This window comes from Bombus pyrosoma, linkage group LG9 (assembly GCF_014825855.1).
Source record: "Bombus pyrosoma isolate SC7728 linkage group LG9, ASM1482585v1, whole genome shotgun sequence".
Classification (NCBI taxonomy): domain Eukaryota; kingdom Metazoa; phylum Arthropoda; class Insecta; order Hymenoptera; family Apidae; genus Bombus; species Bombus pyrosoma.
Window position 1 is genome coordinate 3,077,002 of NC_057778.1, and position 26,630 is coordinate 3,103,631.

The 26,630-nt window shown below is 34.2% G+C and overlaps 1 protein-coding gene across 9 annotated transcripts in view; it reads left to right on the forward strand.

Moving 5' to 3' along the window:
• LOC122570867 (peripheral plasma membrane protein CASK) overlaps positions 1-26,630 on the forward strand; it is a 262,855-nt gene that overhangs the window by 34,197 nt on the left and 202,028 nt on the right. For 7 of the 9 annotated variants that reach the window (XM_043733757.1, XM_043733762.1, XM_043733760.1 and 4 more), the window contains exons 5-11: positions 115-290; positions 9,676-9,762; positions 14,575-14,750; positions 14,901-15,023; positions 16,739-16,928; positions 17,440-17,561; positions 18,949-19,128. In XM_043733757.1, the coding sequence (XP_043589692.1) occupies positions 115-290; positions 9,676-9,762; positions 14,575-14,750; positions 14,901-15,023; positions 16,739-16,928; positions 17,440-17,561; positions 18,949-19,128 (1,054 nt within the window). Of the gene's footprint in view, positions 1-114; positions 291-8,193; positions 8,266-9,675; positions 9,763-14,574; positions 14,751-14,900; positions 15,024-16,738; positions 16,929-17,439; positions 17,562-18,948; positions 19,129-26,630 lie in introns of all 9 variants that reach the window. The other 2 variants (XM_043733759.1, XM_043733764.1) reach the window with 2 other exon arrangements.

The window sequence follows — 26,630 nt, forward strand, 5'->3', positions numbered from 1 at the left end:
CAAGACCGAAGATTTTCATTCATCGAGATGAATAGACAACGCGTGCATATATTTTTCAGCCGCTTCATCTCCCGTAGGATAGCAATACCTATAACAGCAGCTTTCGTTTTCCAGCCATTACATGCGACAGATCCTGGAGGCGTTGCGATACTGCCATGAGAACGACATAATTCATCGTGATCTAAAGCCGCAATGCGCTCTCCTGGCAGGCAAGGAAAATTCCGCACCGGTGAAGCTACGCGGCTTCAGCGTCGCCGTGCAACTTCAGTCGTCCCAGGCAAACGGCGTCGGTATGTTTTAACACTTTTCCTTCTTCGTTCTCTCACGTTCTATCTGCGTGCATAGCCGTTCTACAGAACGTACTCTTTCCTGCGCATTCTCCAGGGAAACACCGCTACGGCGTTAGCTCTCTTCACCAACACTTTCGCGTTCGTTTTACTTGTCCTTTCGCCGGTTTCAAACATGTGCACACCACTCTGCAACGGTAACAATACAATGATCGCTACCACTGAACCGAATGATATTTCTTTTTTCCGCGGAAAATCATAATTTATGATTGTACCCACCCGGGCAAAGTGGGGAATTGATGGTGCTGTCGTGTTGTTGCTACTGATACAGTGTATCCTATGCTGCATGATACTTCAACGTTATAAACAACGTCTTTGAATGTTAGGAGTTCTCATAGAGAAGAAGATGCATCGTTGAATGTAAGGAGTTCTGTTAGAGATAAAGATGTATGAAGTAATGTCTTTTGGTAAAATTTCAGGAATATTATAGATTAAGTACAAGAGAAATTGAAAGGGTAAATCAATCTTTTGTAGAAATCATTATTTTGAGCTGTATAAAGTGAAACTCCATTTCGATTTACTTCTTGTTATTATCTGTGTACAATACAATACCTTTGGATTTGTGTTAAATATTCGTAAATACCATAAAAACATTAATTAAATATCATTATTTTCATAAATGTTAATAAATGTCGAATTAATATATTTATGTTTTCTTCAATCTTCGTAAATACTAAAACATCGGGAAATGGATATATAAAGTAGGCACTATATTTTGTGCGATATTGACGTTCCATTTTTGAGATATTGGCCCATTGTAAAACATATCCAAGATGTCTCTATATATCAAAACAAAAGAAACGAAAGAATGTTTATAATAACATTACATGCAACATTATATAAGTTCGAAAATTCTTTACGAATTATTACTTTTAATCCTATAAAATGTACCGTATTCAAAGAATACTTAAAGGTCAAAGTCCAAGTGTTCTCCATAATTTTCATTATCTTTCCATAAAGGAAAACGTATAATCTTATTGTGAATATCCCGAAGCAATTAAACGTTATTCCCAATGCGATGTACTAACGTGAAGTCGTGGAATAATTAAAACAATGAAAATTTCACTGCTCGGTTGTTCAAGTTATTTCGAAATCGAGCGTTGCTTGCTCAAAGATTAATTTCATACGTATGGTGCAGTTTCCACCATGGGCCACCACAAAGGATCCAGTTATCAAAGCAGTTACGTATGTAAATTCATATGTAGTATGCTGATACCGGAAAGGTTTCGTTAGAAACGTTCCGCGATGTGTGAATGACAATAAATTACCGACTCCTCTGTGCATAAAGCAAGCAAACTTGCATATCTAGGGAAGTGTAAAGGTGAAAGGGCACTGTAACGCTTCTTAGGTTTGCTGTTAGTTCTAGAAGAGAGCTAACATCGTTCGGACATTAACATGGCGACCAAAAGTCGCCCTTATTTAAGAATACTAGTATATTAATTTTACAACAGAATCGTTTTAATATCGAAACACATACGTAATACGCTTCTAATATTTTTTGTAAACATTGGAGAGGCAGCATTCCGTATTAATTTGCACATTATTATATTAAGTTTCTTTTTTTTATATATATTTTTTTAAATACTGTTTGGGACGTAGCAAATACCGTGGTAGCTTGTGTCGATTAAACTGCAAATCGAATTCGATCTTGGTAGTATATTTAGTAGTTATATATTAACTCTCGCACGTTCTATTAGTGGGTAAATATAGTTTGCGATAATCAGTTTGCTGTTGCGTTATATAATAATATTGCATACTTCAACACCGATATCAGATTAGATTAAAAACCGAAAAAATGGAAATATTATTCTGTTGGTATGTTTATTTTTCTGGCGTTCTATTTATTTTCACTTAGTAGGTTTGAAAGTCACTGGCGAAAATGGAAAACTTATTTTCCAATCGATAATATAGAGTTGCGTTACTACCGAAAACCGTGGGTCGAACAATTTTAGTATACAAAAAGGGTAGAGTAATTAAACAGGAATTTTAGTAGGAGTTGGAAACTTATAAAGTTTCTTAATAGAAAACTTCTACTCGTTTCCGAGAAATGACCGAGTTTCAGCGTTTTTCAGTCAGTGAGAGGTATCCCTGGGAAAGCTGTTTTCCAAAGAGAAATAATTTCTCAAGAGAGAAAGAGAAAGAAGAAAAACGGAAGATTCTACAACTTAAAATATTTAAATATTTGCAAGTAGTAAGTGTAATTGAATATTTTCTTTGCGTTGCTCGCGTGTTCTTGTCTTTAAATCGCGTCCAAATTTCGACGTGTTAAGTGATACATATTTATTTACATGTGATATTACAGAAGCTTGCTAATTTTTCATTACACCGTTGAAAGGGACAGTGTTTGAATGTGTGCAGAGTGGAATCCATTATTTACTACAACGACCTTAACGAATGTCGTTGAGGTACGCGACCTCCTTTTCACTAGACAGCGTTATAGGGACTGCCTTAAAAGATTCAGAGGCAAGGAGATGAGCTTACCCTGAGGGTTAGGACATTATTGCTGCCGGCAGAGTGACATATTTGTAGACAAAGCTGATTAACGTCTTTGCAAATGAAAAGCGCCACTTAATTACTCGAGAAGACGATTCTCTGATGTTGAATCGACGAGAAAAGGAAGAGACTTTCTTTTCTAGTCACTTGAGTATTACAAAGAATTCGTCCGATTAAAAGATGAGTCGAATATAAAATCATGGATTGAATGCTGCCTCTTCACAATCTCTAACGACACATATATATATATGTATATATATATTTAAAATATATATATGTATATATGTATATTTCTTTTTCTTTCCTACATACACCGAAACGAAGTGTGTTTTTTGAACATTCGTTAAGAATACTTTTAAAAAGACACTTGGTATTTTTGTATCGTCTCTCTGCTGAATGCCCTATTCTTCACTATTGGCTGGCTTGGTCGATGATTGGCAGTCGTATTCGAAATTTCTCGATGTTCAATGTGCAGAATGCAACGGCTTTTATCGGTTCTTTTTCTTCCAAAGAATATCTCCTCGTTACTTTCTCAACGATTATCTTCGTTGGTGTCCGTTTTACTTATGACGATCCTCTCTGTTGCTTCGATATCGCATGATCTGACGGTAAGTAGAGTTTTATACCTGATCAAGGCTTCGATGTATATCACGACGATAAAATTTATATACACCCGATCGGGTTTCTAGTTTATACGATCTGAACCTCTTGTTACTTTTTACGTACGGTAGAACCTCGATTATTCGAAGCAGTTAATATTCATGAACGCTTTCTTGTATGAAAAGCGGATATTATGCGGCAGTGTGTAATCACGTTAATTTATAGACTAAATCTGTGGTTAGGCATATTGTTTACAAAGCAACTTATTTCAAAAATTTGTATGGATTTTATCGTTTTTTCATTCTTATATTTTGAATAGTAAATGTTTCAAGACTACGTGGATGATGATATCTTTGAAATCATATTTTTCGTATCTCGTTTAATTCATTCTATTACATTCGACCCGTAATTCGGAATACAGTTAAATGAATGTATAGGTTAAAAAGGTAATTTATTGTAGAGATAAGCGGAGAAAATATATGAAGCAAGCAGAATTTCATAACTTTATTTTGTTTCATACGTCAAACAGTTGTCATGTGCCACAAATATTAATCAGTTTTTAATTTTATATGAAAGATGTAATTTTATCTTTTTATAATGTCATTTTCTATCAACAACTTTTCCTCTAAAAACATTTTAAAGATTAAATTAAAAGTGTAATTGCTTTTTAAATATCAGTAAACAAAAGAGGGTTTAAAAATTGAAAATTAATCGTTTGAGAATTTTCTTTTTATTAATCCAAAAACCTTAAGCTCATTCTACCTGCTAACCCATCACTCGATACATAAAATACAGTTTTTATTAACATGTATTAATATAATATTTAACAAAAATAATTAACTGTCTATACTTGTTTCCAATAATTTCATGAAAAAATTTATTTACGAAAATTTTATAAACCAATTTGAACGAAACCAAAGAGAAAGATATCGTATCCATTTTCAACAATTTATAAAATATAATAGGGCAACAATTCTCCGGTAATAACTGTCGTCATAACTCTGAAACTAAACTGTTACTGTATTTCTGTTACATCATGCACCATTCTTCTCCCATTAAATTTTATTTTATCATTCAAAATAAATTTGTTTACTCATGGCAAGAAAAATTTATTTTCTCGGAATAAAAACCATTGTAAATTGTAAACACAGCAAGAACGACGAAACATTATCTCAGTACGTACTCTTAGTTTTGGATAAATTGTAAAAATACAATAAATACGATACTAGATTTCTCAACTAAGATTTGATATATCCTTTCGGTTATTAAACTTCCAATAAGAAGCTTTGTCTTCTTGAACTGCAGAAAATACAATTTGAAATGATATTTAGTTTTTGTCACTTCTGCACTTAGACGTCCCTTCGTAATTAGTAAGAAAGTAATAAGGCCTAATCAGTCTTCCGTAGACAGTTCTATTTTTGAGGAAGGAAGTAGCGTCTAATGAAGAAAAGTATACCTTGACGAGACTAGATTTTGGATTATACGGTTACGAACTTACGACTACTACGGCTCGGTTATTATCTTCCTCGAAAGAAGTGCAGCATCGTGGATCTATTGACACGGCAGTGTATGAAACTCGATTTCTGTTATTAAATATTTCATGAACTTACGAGTGTCTACACAAGTGCAGAAATACGGTGTACAAATGATTAATAATAGGCAGCTAAACTTTTGAATATAATGTTTTGTTCTAATTGATACAAAATGTCTGTGTGTAGCTCTTTCAGTAATTTTCCGAATTCTGCGGTAATGCGGTTCACATAATTTCTCTAAATATCGCATATTAGTGTACATTAGCAGCGTATGTTATGTTAATTTAATAATATTGTTAATTAGTACATTGTTGAGAATATACTTTCCAGATGTTGTAATTCCACAACAGTGGCCAGTATATTGTTATAAATATATATCTCTTTTTCTTTTTAAGCAAATGACTTCTCGTTGAATTACTTCATTATTTAGTCATCGAATGAAATAATTTTATGTTTCATTCTATACCTCAAAATCTCGATTCATGTTGTTAAATATTCATTTGTCTTCATTCATATATTTATTATTCTGTTAATTATTATTGATTCAAATCATGAAATGAAAGGAAATAGTGTATTCTTTGAAGCATTTTTGCTTTTGAAAACTTTCTGTTCTTCTCCTCAGAAAAAAGTGTCCTTTTTCAGAGGTGTTGGAGCTAGAGCCAGCTTCATCAGAGATTTGATGACGCGCCGATGTCAATTCGCACGCTTGAACACTATTTGAAAAAGACGTGATTTACAGGGCGGAACCCTGATGCAGGATTAACTCAGGTCTGTGAAGGTGTCAAAGGTTTCAATATTCACACAGATTAAGGACTTTCTACGCATCGTCGAATAAACAGCCTGTAATCCACTGGCAATTGCGCTACTTCGCTTCGACGAATTCAATTTGCTATACGCCAACGAGCATTTATGTAAATAACAAAAATAAATGAAATAGATTTTACTAAGCGAGATTAAGTCAGAAGAAAGCTTTTGAAGTGGGAAAGGAAATTTCTATGAAAAGATTATCACTCACAATAAATTTAATTTTTCTTACGAAAAGTCATCCATTTCTAAATTCTTGAAATCCACAATTTACGTATTATATTCCTGTCATCAGTATTGTATGATGTAAATTTATACAGGAAATGCGTTTTGTAATTCCGCTTAAGCTCAGGTATTGAGATTGTTTGGTAATTGAACGCTCGGATAATCGGATACGTGAATAATCGAGGTTCGATCGTAGTATTAATTTCAGCCTCTTCGTTGCTGCCGCAACCAATACACATTAGCGAATTATGAACATGATTTTTTGTATATTCATTACTTAGGAAAATCTCCTCTGTTTCTTTACTATTTTTCCACCCCTTTTATTGCCCTAAATCTATTTTTATGATAATCGTAGGACGAATCGTCGCGCCACATTTGATTGTATCGCCGTTAAGAGCCGTTGATAAAATGCACTTTATTATAGCAATCGATCCACTTCACTCGATGCTCATGCGTAAGTGGTCGGACCTTCATTCATGCTCTGTGATTCGTTTAAAATCAATGAATCATTCCATAAGATCAATGATTCTGCACCCCTCTCCTGTTCCTGTCTGACTAGTAGTGAAATTTATTTTTAATGCAGCTGGCATTACATTATTCTTCGCCGTTGGAAACTGACTGAAACGCAGAAACAGATACCACGATACATTTTTCCTAGAAGATGTGGAGTATTGATCCGGTTGTTTGTGAAAGAATGTTACCGAGAATCTAAACAAGCACACTACATCTCGTAACGTAGACTTGGGCGCATTATACAATTTAAGAATCGAATACCTGTTAAAATCATCGTTAAAAAAGGATTTGCCTAAGAACAACGTGGATGAACAAATATTTTCTCTTTAAATAATAGCTTTCCAACCTTCAAATGATTTGTTCATTTTCTGAAATCTTTGTTTTTTCTACTTCTGTGTCTTATTCCATATGAAATCGTACATTTTTATATAATTTATTTTTACATTCTTTCCAACGAGTTTTTCTCAATAATTTATCTTTTTCTATCTTTTTTTATCTTATTTCTATTTTACAATAATAGTTTAATTAGACAAGTTCTTTCGATGCTTTTCATAAGATAGACGAAATGTGTTGAAATAAAAGTTAGAAAATTCTGATGAGGATTTATATCAACGATAAATATTTCAAACTTTTTTTAATAAACGCACATTTTAGCGGACAGCGCAACTTTGTCGGGACTCTACATAGTAACCGTGTATGTAATAATAATGTAAAAGTGGGGGAAAACGATTTTTCGTGTTATCATTGGAAAAAGTTAACAGCCTTGAAGCAGATGTTAAATCCGTTGCAAAATGTGTCCGTTATTTAATCTTCTAACTTTCGGAACTAATTTTAGCTATTGAACAATAAGAAGAACGCAAATTTTAAAGAGAAAAGTACATCTAAAAGTGGAGCAGCAAACTTTGTATCTTCGAAAACTGAATCTTCTTGGATTCATGAGTTTCTAGGTGAACTCTGTTTAACGAATATCAGAAAACTCCAAGTTATACGTCTCGTGTTTTTCGCGCGAGTGCAGTTCAGATTTCCCAATATTAAAATTAATAGCTTCTATGTATTCATATTGCTTCGACGAAAACCAATAACGACGTGTGATTAAAAGTATTGTTATCGTGTCGATCAAATAATAGAGAAAAGGAGAGAGTTCGGTGTTGTTACCTGGAACAGCCTTTCTGTTTAATTTTCCGCTTCTCACGTACTGAACATAAATCTTTAGCATCTCCCGCAATTATTTTACAGTTACTTTCTAGTTTCTTTTGCAATTGTTTACGCTTGAAAATATAATGAAACGCTGGTAGTACCAAATAAATTATTATTATTTCAAGAAGCTCGTAATAATAATTATTAAAAGCGTTAAAATACAGCGGAATTTAAAACTTTGATTATAGAAAGAAATTCCGAGTATGAAATTAAGATTTTATAAACCTTTCAATTTGAATGATTAAAATTTCACAAAATCTCGGGCATAGATTCAAAATTTTCTCCGCTGCGCTATTGAAAATGCTTGGAAACATTTCATGTTACATTAGAACGCGTGGAAATATTGACCACGGTCTGCTTGAAAACGTTCCAAAAAAAGAGAAAAAGAAAGATTTATTACACACGTTTAATGGCTACGCGAGGAAAGAGCATCGCATAATTACAAAATTTGATAACTTGAAATTTGGTTTGAATGAATACAGAATGTTACACGACCGAGTATCGGCAGTGTCTGAGCCCAAAGGGGCAGCTCTACTTGAAGGCCGACAACGAGGGTAAGCCTGACCTAACCTTTAATCATCACTTCCGCAGGAGCCTTGTATCATCATGCCATATGTATCACACAACTCACACACACGTCCAGAACATATTCACATATACACCACACATTATGCTACCATCTTAACCCGATCCGTGTGTCCCTCTCACGTTACTGTACTTCTAGAAGCTGCCACTGCTTGCTTGCTTGCTTTTTCCGCGTTCAGATTTCGACCACAAGTCTCAAACGAGTCGTTTCGATGCGCGCCGAGCTCGAACATTTTCGTGTTGGAAATCCATTCGGTGTTTTATCGAACCTACGCCAGGAAACGAATTCGTGTTGAAAGAAAGCCCCTTGATGAAAATTCCACTTTACCATTCCCTCACATCGTTCAGTAATCCCTCTACCTTTCATCATTGTTATATTGTTCGATGTGATTTTCAGTGTAAATGATTATATAGGGTGTTCCGTGATTCTGTATAGACGAATAGATCTTACGCGTGAGTTAGTGTTTCTCTGCACGAAGCTTCGTTCCTTCCTTTCCTTTATTTGGAAGATTAATCTCGTCAAGGTACATTCATCTCTTTCCGTCGATTAATTTGTATTTTATTTTTAAGATATGGATGTATGAAAAAGATACGTAAAATTGAGAGAGCAGCCTTCGACTTATTTTTCTTAAAAACGAAGCTTCGTACCTCGTACTGATTATAAGAGATTACACTCTATATTTTCAACTTATTTGTTACGATGCACTTGAATTTAACGATTCCATTATATTAGTGTTATTAATGTATCGTAGATTCCATTGCTGTACTATATGTACTACATCTATATTTTTATTCATAAATGGAGTAGCTACATATTTCAGTGTTACTTAGCTCATTGTTAGACCAGAGAACGAGAGAGATAGTACAACTGCGTAGCAATAAATTGAAATGCGGATCTCACGATAAATTTTTAGTAACTACTATGCAAAGACCTAATTAAACTTCACTTTTTTTATCGTCTATAACAAGACACCACAATGTCCAAAGGAAGTCGTTCGAAAGCAAACGAGGGACAACAAACTTATTGCCAATGGTAGTGAATAGAGAAAGAGGGAGGAAGAGAGAGAGAGAGAGAGAGAGAAAACTCCCTTTATCTTCAACGACCAAACGAGTCAACGAGGTTAACATTCGATTGTTTCGACAGAGGCACACTTTTGCTAAAGAATCGCTTAGAAAATCGTTTTTCCCGGGCCGCGACCTCAACTCTGGCCCGTACTAAAACTCGATTCTTTGATACAATGACACAAACACAGGTCTTCCTCTACGAATAACGGCGATGACGATAAGGTTCTTATCGTCGATGATGGCAGATGCTGCACACCCTGACATTACTCCGCCGATAACGATCCTTGTCCTATTTGTCTGTGTTCTTTCGATAGGGCTGACGTCTCCGAGCTGCAATTTCCCTTTCGAGGACCTGACCGACGCCGAGGATTCGCTAGTGAGCGATACGGAGGACAATATCGGTACTCGTATGCCTGCCACATCCGCATAATAACGAGAACCGGGGGTAGACACGACAGGCAAAAAAAAAAAAAAAGAAAAGAAAAAATAGAAGAAAGGAATAAAATTTTGAATAGAAAGAACCTTCGATTTCCTCTTTAAAAAATGTCGTCGATCTCATATGTCCAATCATTTAGTTCGAATTAGAACACGAGAAACTAATATACCGATGGTTCGATAGGTTACAGATAAAAAAGACTGTTCGATTTCTGTCTCGACTCGTCGCGACATCCTATCGACAAGTGCTATCGTTATGCTTTCGAACTAACATGGGGATCAATTAAAATGTTCCTCGGTTGCTTGTTTTCGATGCAATGACACGCATATTCGTTCTACCCCCGTGTCGTTCAATTATGTCAGCTTCAGAACAACACGTAGTGTCTGCGTAGACACTCCACTTGACCTACGTGCGGTAGTTTGTTCCTGTAAAATCGTTGTGCAGGCTCGCGTAGTGACAGATACACGTTGTGTCGTCGAGCTGCCTAATATCTCAAGAACAAGACAGAAAGACCCGTTCTTTCTTTTTTTTCTCGTTCCTTTTTTTTTCTATCTCTTTCCTTTAGTTTGTTCCCCGTTCGTCGACGTGTCCCGTTTTTTGTAGCGTGTACGAATGAATCGACTTCTGCTTCATCGTTATAGGGATCCCACGATTGAAGGGTTCATTACGATTTTTTGTTATCTCGTTTACAATCACAAGTAATTTCAAATACTAATATTAAATTCTCTTTCGTCCATTACAATAAACAGAAGATAACGAAGAAGAATAAGAAGAAAACTAATTATCTGGTTTAACATAAACATATTCTCTTGTTTGCCACATTTCTATTTGTACAGGTATGCGTAAGTACATGTACGTATACCTATCACGTACGTACGTGTATATTTTATAATAAGTATCAGAAATATTTAAGAAAATGATCTTTTAATTGTCACCTATCATACGTAATAAACTCTTCAATGTTTTCCTTGTTTGTTGGTCTGATGCGTTCGAAAATTGCCCGATTTGTTGGGCTTGTTTGTGTCGTCATTGTTCGTAGCGGTAGACTAGCCTATCTTTATGTGTCTGTCTATATGTATGCCTTTGTGTTTGTCGTATCGTATGTTATCTGTGGTGAACTGTCGTACGTTACATCGTGAATATTTTCTAGCAGTTTTTAAGAATTTATCGTGCAAGTGATATTCGAACGTAAGTAAGTGTCTAGATCTAAATGCAGATGAACGTTCTACACATAGATGCAATTCATCATCACGCTATGTTTCTAGCAACGTATCACTGTCATAATAATCTCATATATTTAAAAATATCATCAACGTTGAATGTTATAAATAATATTCAAGAGATCATCTCCATTGCAATCATTATTATCATAGATCATGTCTAACACTGAGAAGTCAATTTCAATATTTCTATTTGTACGAACTAATCTTTTCTTGAAAGTAACGTAAAGGGACAGCTTAAAGTAAACATACGAAGTAAAATTCTAATTACCTCGAATATCATCAATCAGCAATCGAAATAAGTAAAAAAAAAGACCGAGTAAACAAAGTCAGTTTGTTTGACGAGTGGTACGTGTCAGTACAGTTTGTAAGATTTTCATCGTCGAGAGTTAGATCAAGCGAATAGCTCTGCGTGAAAGTGATTGTCGCGTAACACCCTTCGTTCGTGATAAAAATTTTAACGTATCAATAAAGTTAAAAACTTACGAACGCGATAAAATTATGCTGTAGAAAGTGCTACGTTCGTTTCGAACGATGCTATCTTATTTATAGTGTCGATTTCAGATTAAATATAATTTATGTTATTTGTTTAATCTGCAATTTGCGAGCGAGGATAAAACTGCTCTATAATTTTTTCTAACTTTAACGGGTGACACGAAAATACCCAAAAGCAACAGTAAAAATTCACTTTCAGCTACTGCACAGCTTCACGGACATGTAATTTTGCATTCGTATTTATTCACATACACTCGCTAAAATTTAATGCACTAACACACAATCATATGCACGTGATTTATGTCGCGCGATGAGCTATTTGTTATTTTTTGCTATTTATATCGCTGATACATATTTATAGAAAACACGATATTTATTTTATTTATTTATTCTTTCGAACGATAAAAATAAAGAAGATACATTGAATATTAATTATACTTGAAATAATGCTATCGGATCCCTATCTTTGGTTTCATTTGTTTATTTGTTTAAAAAGAAAACGTTAAAACTAAACAATATGAACAAAACGCTACCCGTCAAATAATGCAATTGAATATCAATAGAATTTCGATCGATAACATTTCATTCCATGATTACTCGCAGAATTCATAAAGCGAAACATATTCGATATTATGCATGCACGTTTCATATTGCATAATTCTTATTCCCTTTGATATCGACAATTACACGCATAAACGTAATATCCTTTTTATATTACGTTGATGCTCAATTTAAAACTTCAAGCTCTATATCATCATCTCCATTTCGTTGTACACTTTCTTTTTTCTCTACTTGTTAATGTATGACTCGTATCATAGTTTAATGTATTTTCCCTTCATACATTTTTTCATGTTTTCGTATTTCGCGCTAGATATATATATATATTGTATATTTCACACTTTCTGTGTATTCTAATTTTGACCTACTTTGAGGCATTTTCGCATAATTCCGGTAGATGTAATTCGAAGAGATGGACGAAATCTCCTTTAGCTAATATATATGCTAATTAGCTTTTTCTCTTGCCTTTCTTTTACGTAAACAACATTTACCTTTTACTAAAAGATTTTCGCAAATAGCATATGCTGATTTGCAAATTTGCTTCTAAAACTTTCGTCATATCAAAAGCATTGTACATATTGCTCCTTATGTCATTTACAAAGAAAGTAAATATCTCACTACACGTACACTGAATTGTCAATGTGAATGATCTTCGAATTAAACATTCTGCTTATATGAATGTATGTTTTTTATCTATATATGTATGGCATTTATATCACATGTAGGTATATCATATTTTTTAAGAGGCGATTTATTAGAAACAGAAACCTAATTACCTGTTTTTGTCTCGGCAGATACTGAAATTGACAAAATTGTTATATCGCTACCGTGATTAAGAGCACATTAAATAATTTTAAATGGAGCACAAGCATTTACTTAGTTGTTTAAATGAAATGAAACGTTCATTAATTTTAATACTGTGTTAATAATAGTATAAAACCTATAATAATCTTCTAACTGAAATTCTTCATTGCCTTATCTTATAATATCTAGTATCACGTAAATTAATAGAAAGATATTTAAAGTATGGTATAATCAAACAGTTAATTAGTAAATTACAGCGTAGCTTCATAAACCTATTTAACGTTTTAAAAAAAATATAAGAAACCCGAATTTTATTCTTTTGAAATCCCCGAAATACAGATTCGAATTTCTAATAAGAAATAGGACGGTTAGGTATTCTGTTTCAAGCTGAACGTATTTAAAATGTTATGACAATGATACAAACAGTTGTAATAAAGATGTTTCCCGCGTTTGTCTTGATGTTTGCTTTGTCTTGACAAGTGCATTGTCTGTCGTTCTTGTAAACATGAATGTTGACTTCTTTATGGTCTACATATTTGCAGCACGATATCTCGTTTCTGCAACTTCCATCAATCCTAGATATTATTGATGTTTCTACGTTTATACGGTTGATTAGCACGCTGCCATTTGCAAAATATGCATACCGTGCTTGTAAGTACTGTGTGTTAAACGCGGCAATGCGTTTCTCTCGTCTCACCGAATGTTTCATTTGTTTCGCATTTAATATACTACACATTCGTTTGTCGGCATTACCTACACATACTCAGCTCCGGTCCAGTCGATCTAACATTCACGGGATAACGAGCGGTTCTTTTTTCTTTCTTTTTGTTCATCGAGCCTCGATCGTTAACGCTTTCTTAGCGTCGCGATAAAATTCTCCGGAAGCTCTTAACCCTCAAACGCCGAATCGCAGATGGCAATGACTCGGTCATTTCCAAACCATATAATATGTATAGAATTTTAATTTTGCACGAAATTTCACTGCCTTATGCGGAGGGAAATTGTGCATCATAAAATTTCGGCAATTTTAAAATTATAGAGATTACATATTGAAAGTCCTTTGAAACCGTAAAATTATGCTGATTATATCATGTAATAAAAATTATGTATTGTCTTCTTTGAGAAATATTACAATCTATTACACTAGAAATGCGTTCCTTTGTTTCATTCAATGCTTGAATTCCAAAAGGCCGAATCATAGCCCAAAGGGGGTTAAACTAATTATTCAGAATAAAGATTACCCGCTTTTTATTCGTCATTTATTCGCAGCTTCCCTTTTTCTCCGTTTCTTTTCTTTTTTTTTTTCTTTTTCAATATCAAACCGGCCGCGTACCTCTTTTCTCAAGATGTTATTAGTTTCCGATAAAAATCGTCGATCGACGTTGATCATATACGCGGCATTGAACGTGTTCTTAACAGAAGCTGCAGTTAATCGACGTGAGAAAAGTATTCGTGGAACGTGATACGAAAAGCGGGTCGTTGTTTACGAATCGTTGATGACCGAGAGGCGAGAAGTTTGCGGGAAATGTTGAAACTTCTCATTTGGAACTTACCGATGAAGTTTTGGTCGGTTCTAAAAGTTTCTTCGAACGTGTAACGATCGACTGTGGACTCTCGAAGCAATCACTGCCGGCTCGCTTCCACCATGCCGAATATGTCGGTTATTTTACATGTTTCTGATGGTGTTCTTGGTCGTACAGGTCGTGTTGGATGTCCACACTTTATGGCACCGGAAGTAGTCCAGCGCAGACAGTACGGAAAGCCTGGTGATGTCTGGTCAGCCGGAGTACTACTTCATGTCCTATTAACTGGTACACTTCCATTCGTCGGCTCTCGAGATAGACTGCGAGAAGCAATTTGCAGAGGACGAGTACAGGTAGAAATTGACCAGACATTACATTTTCTCTGTTTTTACAAAGCGCGCAAGAAAGATAATCATGTTTTGATGTGCATTTAGCTCTGACGAACACGCTTCCATGTCTGTCATAAGTATAATAAGCGCATAAGGTATTCGTAAAACTTGCAGATGGGATCGCCATTATGGGACAATATCAGCGAGTCAGCCAAGGATCTGATACAAAGAATGCTCACAACGGATGTAAATCACAGGATTACCATACAGGAAGTGCTGAACCACAAATGGCTCAGAGTAAGTCGCCTTTCATTCAATCTGTTTTAACGTCATTTCCATATTTAACGTCATGTTCAAAATGTTTTCTTTTATGTTTCAAAGGAAATCAGAGTTTTCGAGCGTTTAAAAGTCTAATCGATACATATGGAGTAAGCTCTAGGGAGCTTAAAGCTTCCATCGCGAAAATCTGAAAGAAGTTTCGAAAGATAATCGTGTCATCTTCGCAAGATAGATATTTAGAATTCGGGTATTAAAGTACTTAGATATAGTTAGTACTAAATTAACGAAGATCGAAGTGGTAAAATCGTGAAGTTTTTAAGAGGAGACGTATCTTGGGATTTTGAAGCAATACGTTTAATAGAGATGGGTTCGAATACTTGTATAGTGTAATTTTACACTAGTCCAAATCTGCTTGAGAAAAATTTACGTGTACTACTAAAAATGGTAGAAAACGATATTTTTAGATCATATAGCTTTGGGCTCTTTATCTGCACTTTGGGAAATGTAAGTGGAACTTTAATATAATCGAACCTAGGCCAGGTGGATCGGAATCGAGAACCTTCTATTCTCTGTGTAAATCTTTCAAACGATAGCTTTTTGTTTGCAATACGAAATTTGATTGAAATCGGAATATACGCTGTGTGTAATATTTATACCTAGTAACGTAGTTTCTTGCCTTGCAAAGTTTGAATATAATTTTCGCGACTCTATATTTGATGCAAATATCAAAGTAAAATCTACAAGGGCCCATTCTGAAGTTCGATACTAACTTAGTCAATATAAAAAATGAAAAATTCTCTTTTAATGTAAGTTTAATAGAAATCGACTCTTACGAAGTGAGATTTGTGCGTCAAAATCGATTTGAAGTGGTGAGTGCGTATTGAAACTGATTCTATCCTTAGTGTTGAGTCATTTGTGTTAGCAACTTCTATTTAATAGATGCTGCGAGCGCATCTGGTTCTTTTTATATCGTATCAGGTTTTCGATAAACGGCCTCATTTTCTGTTATTATATCCGGTGAATGTACGTGCGCATGTCCATGGCATATGGTGTAATAAAGTAAGAATATACTTATATGATACGACAGTTAGCCAGTGACCTAAGGTAGCGAAGCTTGGAGTCACCCCATATATCGATGCAATACACGTGCAACTGGGCTATCGATCGCTATAGCAGGGGCAAAGTTCCACCGGTTAATGAAAATAACTGTAGCGGTGTATATTTTTCCCTGTACTAGTTACAGTTTTTTGAACGTGACTGCACATTCGCTGAAGTCCTAAGAACTTCATAGAAACGCGCGTTAATGATCGTCCTTTTTTTGTTAAGAAGAAATTGCCCGGCACAGGAGTTTTTTCAAAGCGAACATTTTTCTGCTCAGACGTGTAGAGATTGTTTCCTACAATGTATACAAATACATGTGCATATATTTGTTTACTTCTACTGATTTATTTTATTTTAATTAATGAATATTTATTTTTGTTACATATATACTCGCTAAATAAAAATGATATTGATATTTTTCTGATTGATAAATATGGGAAATTTGATTCGTTCATGATCGATGAAATTAATGAGAAGTAATTAATAAGAGGCGTTCGTTCGATGCTCTAATTTCACTAAGAACTTTCTCAAGTGATTTATCATACATATCACGGCGCAGCATTAATATTAAGTTCATTATTCATTATGACAATATTGTAGTTGCATAATCTCTAAACAAACTATATTTGTAGGATCGTGATAAGGGCGTGGCTCGAATACATTTAGGCGAAACTATAGAAGAGCTTAAGAAATTCAATGCTAGACGAAAATTGAAGGAATCTGTAAAAGTGGCGATCTCGTCGTCGAAATGGCACATCCCGTATTCGGAAATTAACGGCGACAGTTTTTTCGACATAGGCGATGATGAAGTTATAACCACAGGTATAAATATTTTTAATATCTATTTTTAATGTATGTATTGGTTAGTTAATTATGAATAAGTAGGAAGGAAACAAATAATTTAGCTATTAATTTTTATATAAAACTGAACGAATTAAGGAAGTAAGTGTCATTAAATAAAATCTTTAAAAGTTTTCAATTTTAATTACCATTAAAACATCATAATTTGTTGATGTTTTTACTTGGTTATTGTTATTATCTTTTGCTTGTTTCAACGTTGCTTAGAGTTGCAAATAATACGTGATATAATCTAATATTAAATCGGTTGTTTAGGTTAGTTACAATTCTAATTAAGTGAGTGGTTATTTTTCTACTTAAATATCGTTTAAATTATTGAGATCTATAAATTCGTTTCATCAAACCTTTCTATTACACTTCTAAAATTTTGCGTTAATTAGAATTATAGGGAATAGTACGTATTATCGAGAATGATTCAATGTATCAATTGTGTATTACTTATTACGTATCTTCTAAAGACAAAATTAATTTCTAGGTGCTGTAGCTGAAATTTTAGACTCTCTGGATGATATTGAAGTACTTCAAGAGAGTGGAAGACTGACACGTGCTGAGATACTTAATGCAGTCGACGATTATCGTCTTCGAGCCATTTTAGAGGTAAGAATATGTATATTAAAGATACCGTAAAAATTATTTATATATCAATTTTTCTGACTATATGCATACATATATTTCATATTTCGTAAGATAGTATATGAAATGCAGTTCCCACATTATCTTAAAATATTCTATACACGTAATGATACTATCCTTTGTTTCCTCTGTTAAAAAGTATGCTGTACATCAGAAAAGAAATTTAATGAAAATTTTTATTTCTTACGCATAAATAAGTTTAATTTATTCACTTACTGAGTGTCGATAATATAACGACTAGAATGATAAAGGATATCATTTGAAGTCAATTATTACAAATTTATACAATTATATACTCATGTGTTCTTTTCCAATATAATTTTTATTGATATAAATTTTCATTACTGAGTATATCTGAAAATACAAACACACACGCACACACTTATACACACTTATAGAGTTCCTACTTTACCAATACGCAGAACGGTAGTTTCCGTCATTCGTGGCGCCACCGTTAGTTTCTGTCGGTTTCTATTTACGCCAGTTACGCGTCCTCATTTGACGTGGGAAAGAGCGCAAGCGCTCGAAGCCCGTTTATTAAGATGGCTGACGTGCTGGTCTGGTAAACAAAATGCTATACAGGATTGAAATGGCGCCGTATTTCGTCTTCCATCGCATAGATGTTTACGTGCATCTCTTTTGTGTTATATAAACGATCGCGTGGGATCGAATAGCCCACGTGTTAAAACTGGAAACAAAAGTAAACAAGGATGCGGCTTTGTCAATTAATATACGTCGGCGAGGTCGAATTGGTCGGTGACCTGCTCGAATTTGCCTACCTCTTGGTGAGTAAATCGATTTTGAACAAAAACGCGGGTAATCGTCCCTCCATTGGTTTTCTCTTTTTCTTTCGTCGGTAATGTAAACAATATCGTCGTTCCATCCACACACGAACCAATCGCTGTAACGTGATGAGACATCTAAAGGTTTCGTGATGAACTAGCGTATTTTGCCGGGAATACGATTAGTACATGGGTGACAGACGTGACAAGTGGATGTGTAGAAAATAAGCACGTTTTATTGTAAGTTTATTTAAACGTTTTGACGAAATTGATCTTATATTTGTTCAGGTATTATTGTTTCTATTTCCTCTATGTCGATGTTCTCGATCTGTTAATGATTGTTGACGATTTCAAGTCATATTTATGGGAATTGTATTTCACGATATACAAGACGAAATAACTTGAAACGTATTTATGAAATATGTAACATTCTGTAATATCATACATACATAAGCGGTATTATTGATAATTAGATCATAAGCGTGTAATTGTTATTTGTATTTGAAGTATTGTTATATCTTTAGTTGGGAAAGTTAAACAGAACGATTAATATGGTTATTGTTCTTTAGCTTTACGATAGAATCTCGACCCGAGTTCCAACGCCATGTCGAGCGCCGCAGACAGATGCAGTTCAGCGTGCGCGAGAAGTCGAGGAACTACTTCGAGAAATAGAGCATTCAGCGATACGAAACATCGATAGGGCGGATCTTCGGGAGCTCCATGAACTTCTCGTCCAGCCGCATATGAGGGTAAGTCTTCGAGAAACTTATTTAAATTTTGATCGATTCGTCGATAATGATTTTGGCGCGAACTACAATTCAAACAAAGCGTACTGTATGTATGTATAATCTCGTGGCACTATACTAATCAAACAATAAATTGATTCTTGAAATTTTATGTAATTAAATATACATAATAATATATAAATATATATTATATATATTATTATATTTTATATATATTATATATATAATATGGAACAGTAAAGAATATGGAACGAATATAATTTTTGGAGGAGGTATAAATTGTATTTGAGTATAAAATATATAGGGATATAAATTATATTCGTGTTTATGAGGAGGACAAATTAAGATAAATGATATGCCCTCTCATACAAAGAAATATTTCATTTTTAAATAACTTGGATTGTATCAGAAACAAAATGCAGTTAAATCAATTTAAGATTGTAAACGTTATACATTAGAAAAAAGACTAGGCTCTTTATAAAATATATTTCTCAATTAATTGTAATGAATATGAGGTTTACGGTGTGTTTATTGGATACAAACTATATATAGTCAATAATACATATAAATTTATTTGTATATCAATTTGAATAACGATGGGAAGAAACTATTAAATTATATTTTTCTATTGAAATCTAAATAGTTATTGAAAGAATATTTATTGAAAGTTTCTAGAAAGAAGAACTGTTCATATTCTGTCTTTTTTACTTTTTCTGTTAGAATTGCATACAATTATTATGTATTCACTATTTATCGATACAGAGTTTCAATTCCAATCGTATATCTCAGTATTAATTATACGAAATAGGATTTCTGACTAATTGTAGATAAATTTATCTTATATCAACGCGGACATATGGTTGACACGACTTTGTTCCAGGTGGAAGCATTTTCGAGATTTTAAGGTCCTCTCCGCTTCTTATGCGACGACACGGCCAACGACCTATAATCTATCGTTTACTTAAATTCACTTAGGGTCGTTTGCTATTGCTTAATGTTACATTTTATGTGTACAATTATTAAATGCCTCCATGTGGAACCAATTCGTTCGTACAAAATATTCTCCTCTCGAAACTTGTTAAATTTCATATAAAATATCTCTTGTATTATTACAATGAATTAGCTATATATATATTTAAAAAGTAAAGTATATAAGACATCATAAGACACCATAAAACGCCCTGAAACCCCCTGCGTCTATCTACTCTATCCACTATCACAAAGACTGTGTAATCTCGGAAAAAGCAAAAATGTATTGGAACTGGGTCGACAAATTGCTAATCGTTACAATACCGTTTCCTTTTTCTCTTGTTTCCCGTTTTTGGTAGAGGCATCAATGCGAAGGGGTCTTGCGGCGTACTCGCAATTACATCGTTCTTCCTTTTCGCTGTGGCAGTCGTCGCTGGTGGTAGTATATTTATCGCGGTGTTTGACATTGCATGCAATACACCGTAAATAGGGCACAGAAATGTAGGTCGATCGTTAAAATTCTCATTTAAAAATCCCGTAGCTGTAGTGAGAGAAACACGTAAAGAGGGGAAAAAGATGGTACGAAAGAGCAGGACAAATATGGAGGAAGAAGAGAAAAAGACAAATAGAGCTGGACTAAAAGAACGATAGGGCTGATGTTACTGTGAAAAGAACGAGTTCTGATAGTCGACTGGATCTACGTACTATCGTGAGCGACGACTTATTAATTATTCCTTTCAGGCTGAATGTTACACACGTTCGTTATACCCTTACTTTTCTGGAAAATTAGGTTGTCCGATTCTGGTTCGATTAGCGTTATGGAAATTTATTACTAGCCCGAAGCGTTTTGGGGCTCGTCGTTTGGAAGGCTCAGGAAAAATTTTGCGTGTCATTTTGAGCTTGAGGAAAATTCATTACCCATTTCTGGTAATAATAATACATGAATAATTACAATATCCGTGGATAATAAAATGCTTTTATTTCGTTCGACTGTCGCTTTTTATTGAAAATGTATATGCTAGGTTTCATAGAATTTCTACGACCCTATATTCATATAATAAAGGAAGCTTTTTTTAAAAGAAGTGATTAGTATTTATTATTAAGATAGTTAATTCTGTAATAATAAATATGTACTTTTGACAATTCATAAAAAGGAAGATTAAATGTTCTCTTATAGGTACCATTATAAGTTGTATAATAATTGGTAAATTTATATGCAAGTTAATTTGTAAAATGATCCACAAACTTGCTATATTTTATATTAAATATCGAGCAGATTAACACACCCTGCAAAGATCAAATATCTTTGTAACGAGGAGGTCTTGCTATTCTATTTATATTTAACGAAATTTAAATTACTATAATTTGAAAATTAAGTACAATTAGATTAATTTTGATAATCTTACATTTCGTTTTGATAATATATAGAAGTCATATTGGACATAAAATTCCAGGTATTATGCTATAAATTAGTGAGGGGAGGTCGATTATTTCATTATATGAAAATGGCATTGTTTATACAAATATAGCGTTCTTTTCTGAAAGATATATATCTAGTTTAAATATATGCATTGTCTTAGCTATCATACATCATCTTTGAAATTATTATTAATGCTACTATTCTTATAATTAACACATTAAATGCAGTTATATATATTATAAATAACCCATATTTATATATACAAAGTATTTTTGTATACCCATTTGAAACAAATATTAATTATAAATGAATGTAAAATGTCAGACTTTTGTTGGTGGATACCTTCAATTATAGAATTTTTACATGTGTATTTCGTTTTCAAGAGACCAAGTTATTCTAAATGAAATTGATAATATAAAAAAGGTTTAGTATGTTCCGAATAATTTTAAGTTGTATGTAAAAAGTATATGTCAGAAGATGCGAATAATGGATCCTTTCCAGGGCTGTATTAACGCTTCCTGGTAGAGTTTGAAAATATCCAGAGTGAAATTGCAGTTGCAGAAATGATAAAATATGACTACTGTTCGAGCGTTCAAGAGTTACGATACGAGTTTCAATACGATTTCGTCCGTACGAGTCAGTTAGAGAAGCGAAGCCGGCTTGATATACCTGTCGCAGTAAAAAGAAAAAAAACAAATCAGCCTCGACGAAAGTTCGCCACTTGTTTGCGTATCAACTTTCAATCTATTGTGCTTTACGTACGTATTGTTTTAAATTTTTTTCTACATGAACCTTTTATTTTCGAATATATTCACTTTCGTATTATCTCACATTTTACATTTTAATTTTACACTATTTTAGATAATCAAATAATAATTTTGTTCTGTGAAATATCAGTATCTATAATAGAAATTAATAGAGATACTGAGACAAATTTATATTGTACCTTTTTCGGTGTACTAGGAACAAAAATTTTATGCAGTTCTCATATCACATCTTTTATATTGTATCATATATGTATTTATACATTTGAGTATTTTATTGACAACAAATATATGGTAAATAATGATCATAATACGAAGTAGAAAATACTATAATTACAAAATAGGAATAATATATCTTACGAAGGTATAATGATTATTTTATTATTAAGGAAATTAGGCTAATATCAAGTGAGTCATGCAAAGGTATTCTATGTTATGCTTTTATAATCAATAGTTCTTTTATTCTCTTTTCATATGAAAAATATTCAGTTTCAAATATTGAAAAAAAGAGAAGGGGAGGATATCATGTTCAAAGCTTCATGAATAATATTGAATTTCAAGATATTTCATTCAAGAAATCGAATAGGTAAATATTTGCGCGTGAAATATCTCGTCTATGGATGTCAAAAGTATAACAATGCCAAACATATGATACGTTATATTTTTCACATTAATGTTTTTTCTAGTTTTCCTTTACATGCAAATACCAAACGATAATGAAAATTATGAAATATCTTGTTCAAAATATACGAACGACATCGAATGTCAAGAAATCTTGTTGGAATAGGTATTTGTACCTTGGATATATACTTTGCGAATACCAAGTTTAATGTTGTATCATCGAGTAGGTTCGTCGAAGCGACTTGCCTACAGCTCGTTCTGGAAGCAACACTTCAAAGAAAATGTTTGTCAACAGCTTTCTAACTGTTGCATCAGACGTGTTCTGAATGTCTGATAGTGTTTACAATCGATCAATCGCACTCAAGACTATTCAGAGGAAGAGAGAGAATGGTGGAAGCGAAGGAATTTGGTAAAAAGCTGACTTCTCTTTTGATACTCGTTCGATAGAGAACGAAGTGGTTGACGAATTTAAAGCGAACATTTTGACAAATATATGCGCATAAATATTCGATCGACTTCGAGATCGTGCAGGTCGACAGGTCGGCAGAACAGTACTTGCAAATAGAACAGGCAGTTAGTTATTCAGATCTTTTTTCTCGAATATCGTCCTGTCGAGTCATCGAAGTGACCACGATCAAAATTGAATAACGTGCAGTTTATTATCGTAACGAATGTATGTATAATTTATTGACTAGTTAAATATTTATAGACGTGCAGATTAAATAATGGAAATGTTAAAAATAGCTTTTGTCTTCTATAAAATAATTTAATTTTCTTCTTAAAAAAAGCTTTCTCTAAAGAAACTGTTCGTAAGTTGAATATAATTTCGTAATCCATACGCATAAAATTTCTTTGAAATATATTTTTATTAGTAAGCTAGGAAAATTGACTACAAATAATTGAGTTTGTAGAAAATTTGTGGAAAACTTTTTCCCTTTCCACTATTAGAATATTTTGAAATGTAATCCTGTTGTATAACATTTTCATTCGTCTTTTTTATTTTACCATCTTGGTATCTATTTTATGTCCTTATACACATATCGCGAATATATTCGCTGTTTGACGCGAATGTCGTGTTATTTCAAAGCAATTTGTTGCTTGTGTATTTAGTAGGACAACTGCAACTGGCTATTTCGGGCTTGTGTATACGTACTGCCTATTCAGGTGGTTTATATATAGGTAGAAACTATTCAAGAGGGTTGAGGATTGATCAATTAGCTCGTGTTATACTTTCTCTGGTACATTTTGATCCCTACTATTTTTTAGCATTGGATTAGTTGGCTAACACGCATCGGGGTCAACTAGAAACTTCAGGCGAGGTAGAAAACTACTACACATAACCAAATGTTTTTTAAAGGATAGAACAAATTTTTTAATTCTATTCCCGTGACACTTATCACGCTATTTATATACAACGATGAATTGAATTAGGATCAGTTAGAGAGTTATATATTATTTTCGAAACTGTATATATAGAGATAATAATAAAAAAAAAGTTACTAAATGTAACAAAAGGAATCAAGATTAATAATGCGCCATAAAAAATCTATACTTCGCAAAATATAAAGTTTACAATAAATGAAGGACACGAAGTTGTTCATTTTTTACCAAACTTCTAGGTACAAGATGTTTTTTTCGAAACACATACTATTACGTATATTTTTCATATTTTGCTAGCATTAATATTTGATCTGATCTATCGTAATGAATTTGATAACCTCTGGATTATAAAAAAGCTAGTAACAAAATGATATGCTATTCTGTTTTCAACCACTGAATATTCTATGTTATATTATATAAAACATAATATGTTTTAGATTATAAGAAAAATCTGATTAGTTACAAATAACAAATTAAATTTTTTTCATTCTAACATTCATATTATTATACTGTATTTTGCATTTCTCACTCATTGGTTCCATGCATCTTATGACAAATGAGATGCTATTCTTCTAGCAAACTGTCTACACTATTTTATCTTTTCTTTTAACGTGACAAACCTATTACATTCCTAATACGCCCCTAATACCTTCTAAGAGCATTAAAACAATTTCAGTCAGCTCATCTCGTATAGCGCGTTTCGCATTTCAGCACTCAAACAACAGTCGCCGTAGCTAAAATTTTTCCAACAATCACTTGAAATATCTTCTAGCAAACCAATAATATTATCTTCCATTAATTACACAGTCTCGTTACAGCTAAAATCAAGAAGCTTGTTACATTCCTAATACATTCTCAGCAGCACTAGAACAATGTTAGCCAGCTTATCCTCTTATTACATTCCTAATACAATCCTAACAGCATTGGAATAATGCCGGTCAGCTTATTCTCTTTCTCACACCGTCTATCAATGGCCTCTATTATTTCCAAAAAGAGCAAATACCTCGACTGCCTCGTGCCAACATAGCCAGCCTTGTCAAGCATCGATACGCGCGCGAAACAGAAGAAATGATTCTTAAAGTTGGGTCACGATTGATTCACGTTCTATCTTTCAGTAGCACCGGGACGGTGGTCGAGACTGCTCTAGACCAATCGGTAGTTGCTGGCGTTGGCGGTACTGCGAAAACGTCGGTTCCTCAACGCGGGGGTTGCTGGTCGCGTCGCGCGTTAGACCAGGGAAGCCGAGGGTGAGACGGCTGGCAAGAGCTGAAGGGTATGAGGGTGGGGGATGCTCGTTGGAGAAAGGGGAGTTGATGCCGGCCGAGGGTGGTGGGCGTCAGGCTACGAAAGCTAGTATGTCGCAGAACGTAGATCGCGAGCGACGCGTTCCGCTTCCCCTAATTCACGGTTTCGTCGACAACTATACGTCCCCTGGGGTCGATCGTGTTGCTAGAACACGTGGAGATGATTACCGTTCGGTGACAGTTCGCGTACGATCGGACCACAGTTTCCCTTACCATTGGTGAGACGTGCTACGAAACCATCCACCGGCGAAGAGCGCTAATTTCTGGCAACGTTTTCTCGCGCTGCCTGTAAACACCCGGCAGTCCACACGGTTCGAGACGACCTCTCGCGAGCGTCACGTATTTCTACCTCTTGCGTTCTTCGATATTGTGTTTTATCATTGTGATCAAGACGGCGTGCTTCGCTGATGGAAGTGTGTTGTTATACCGGAGTTTCCTGATTCGGTAAATCCACCAGTAGATCATCCAAAACGGCAGATATCCTACTGACCGCTGACCAAGCGTTTCCTTCTCATCCTCTATTCACGTTTCACCCGTTCATTCACGAGTAACCCACTTCGAGCTCGAACGTTTGATTATATGGAGAACGCAATTGGTTTGAGCTCGATAGTAATGGAACTCACGTTTAGTCACTCAAATGTTTTTATTTTGATCTAGTTGTTACGAACGTTTCCTTGAGCTAAACACTTCGCCAAGAAATAAGCATGAAACTCGAGAAAGGAGACAGGGTAAATAAAGCATTTGTTTACGTACTTTCGATCGCGCGACTAAAGTTCGAGACTAGTTCGTTGTTGAACTACTTGGATTGCAGCTGTACGTCTCATGTTTTCTCGTATTTCCCTAGCGATTTGTTACTTTTATGTGGGTGTATCTAATTTCCAGAAGTATCTACAAATACTAACTTCGGTTTTTAAGGGAGGAGCGCCGAGCTCTGGCTTGTTGAATGAAATAGAGCGAGGCCTTCGACGTATCGGATCGCTCGAATTTAGGAAAAAGATGGGTCGCGTTTCCTGCCACTGTGAAAGAATCTCGTGTAGTGTGTCGTAG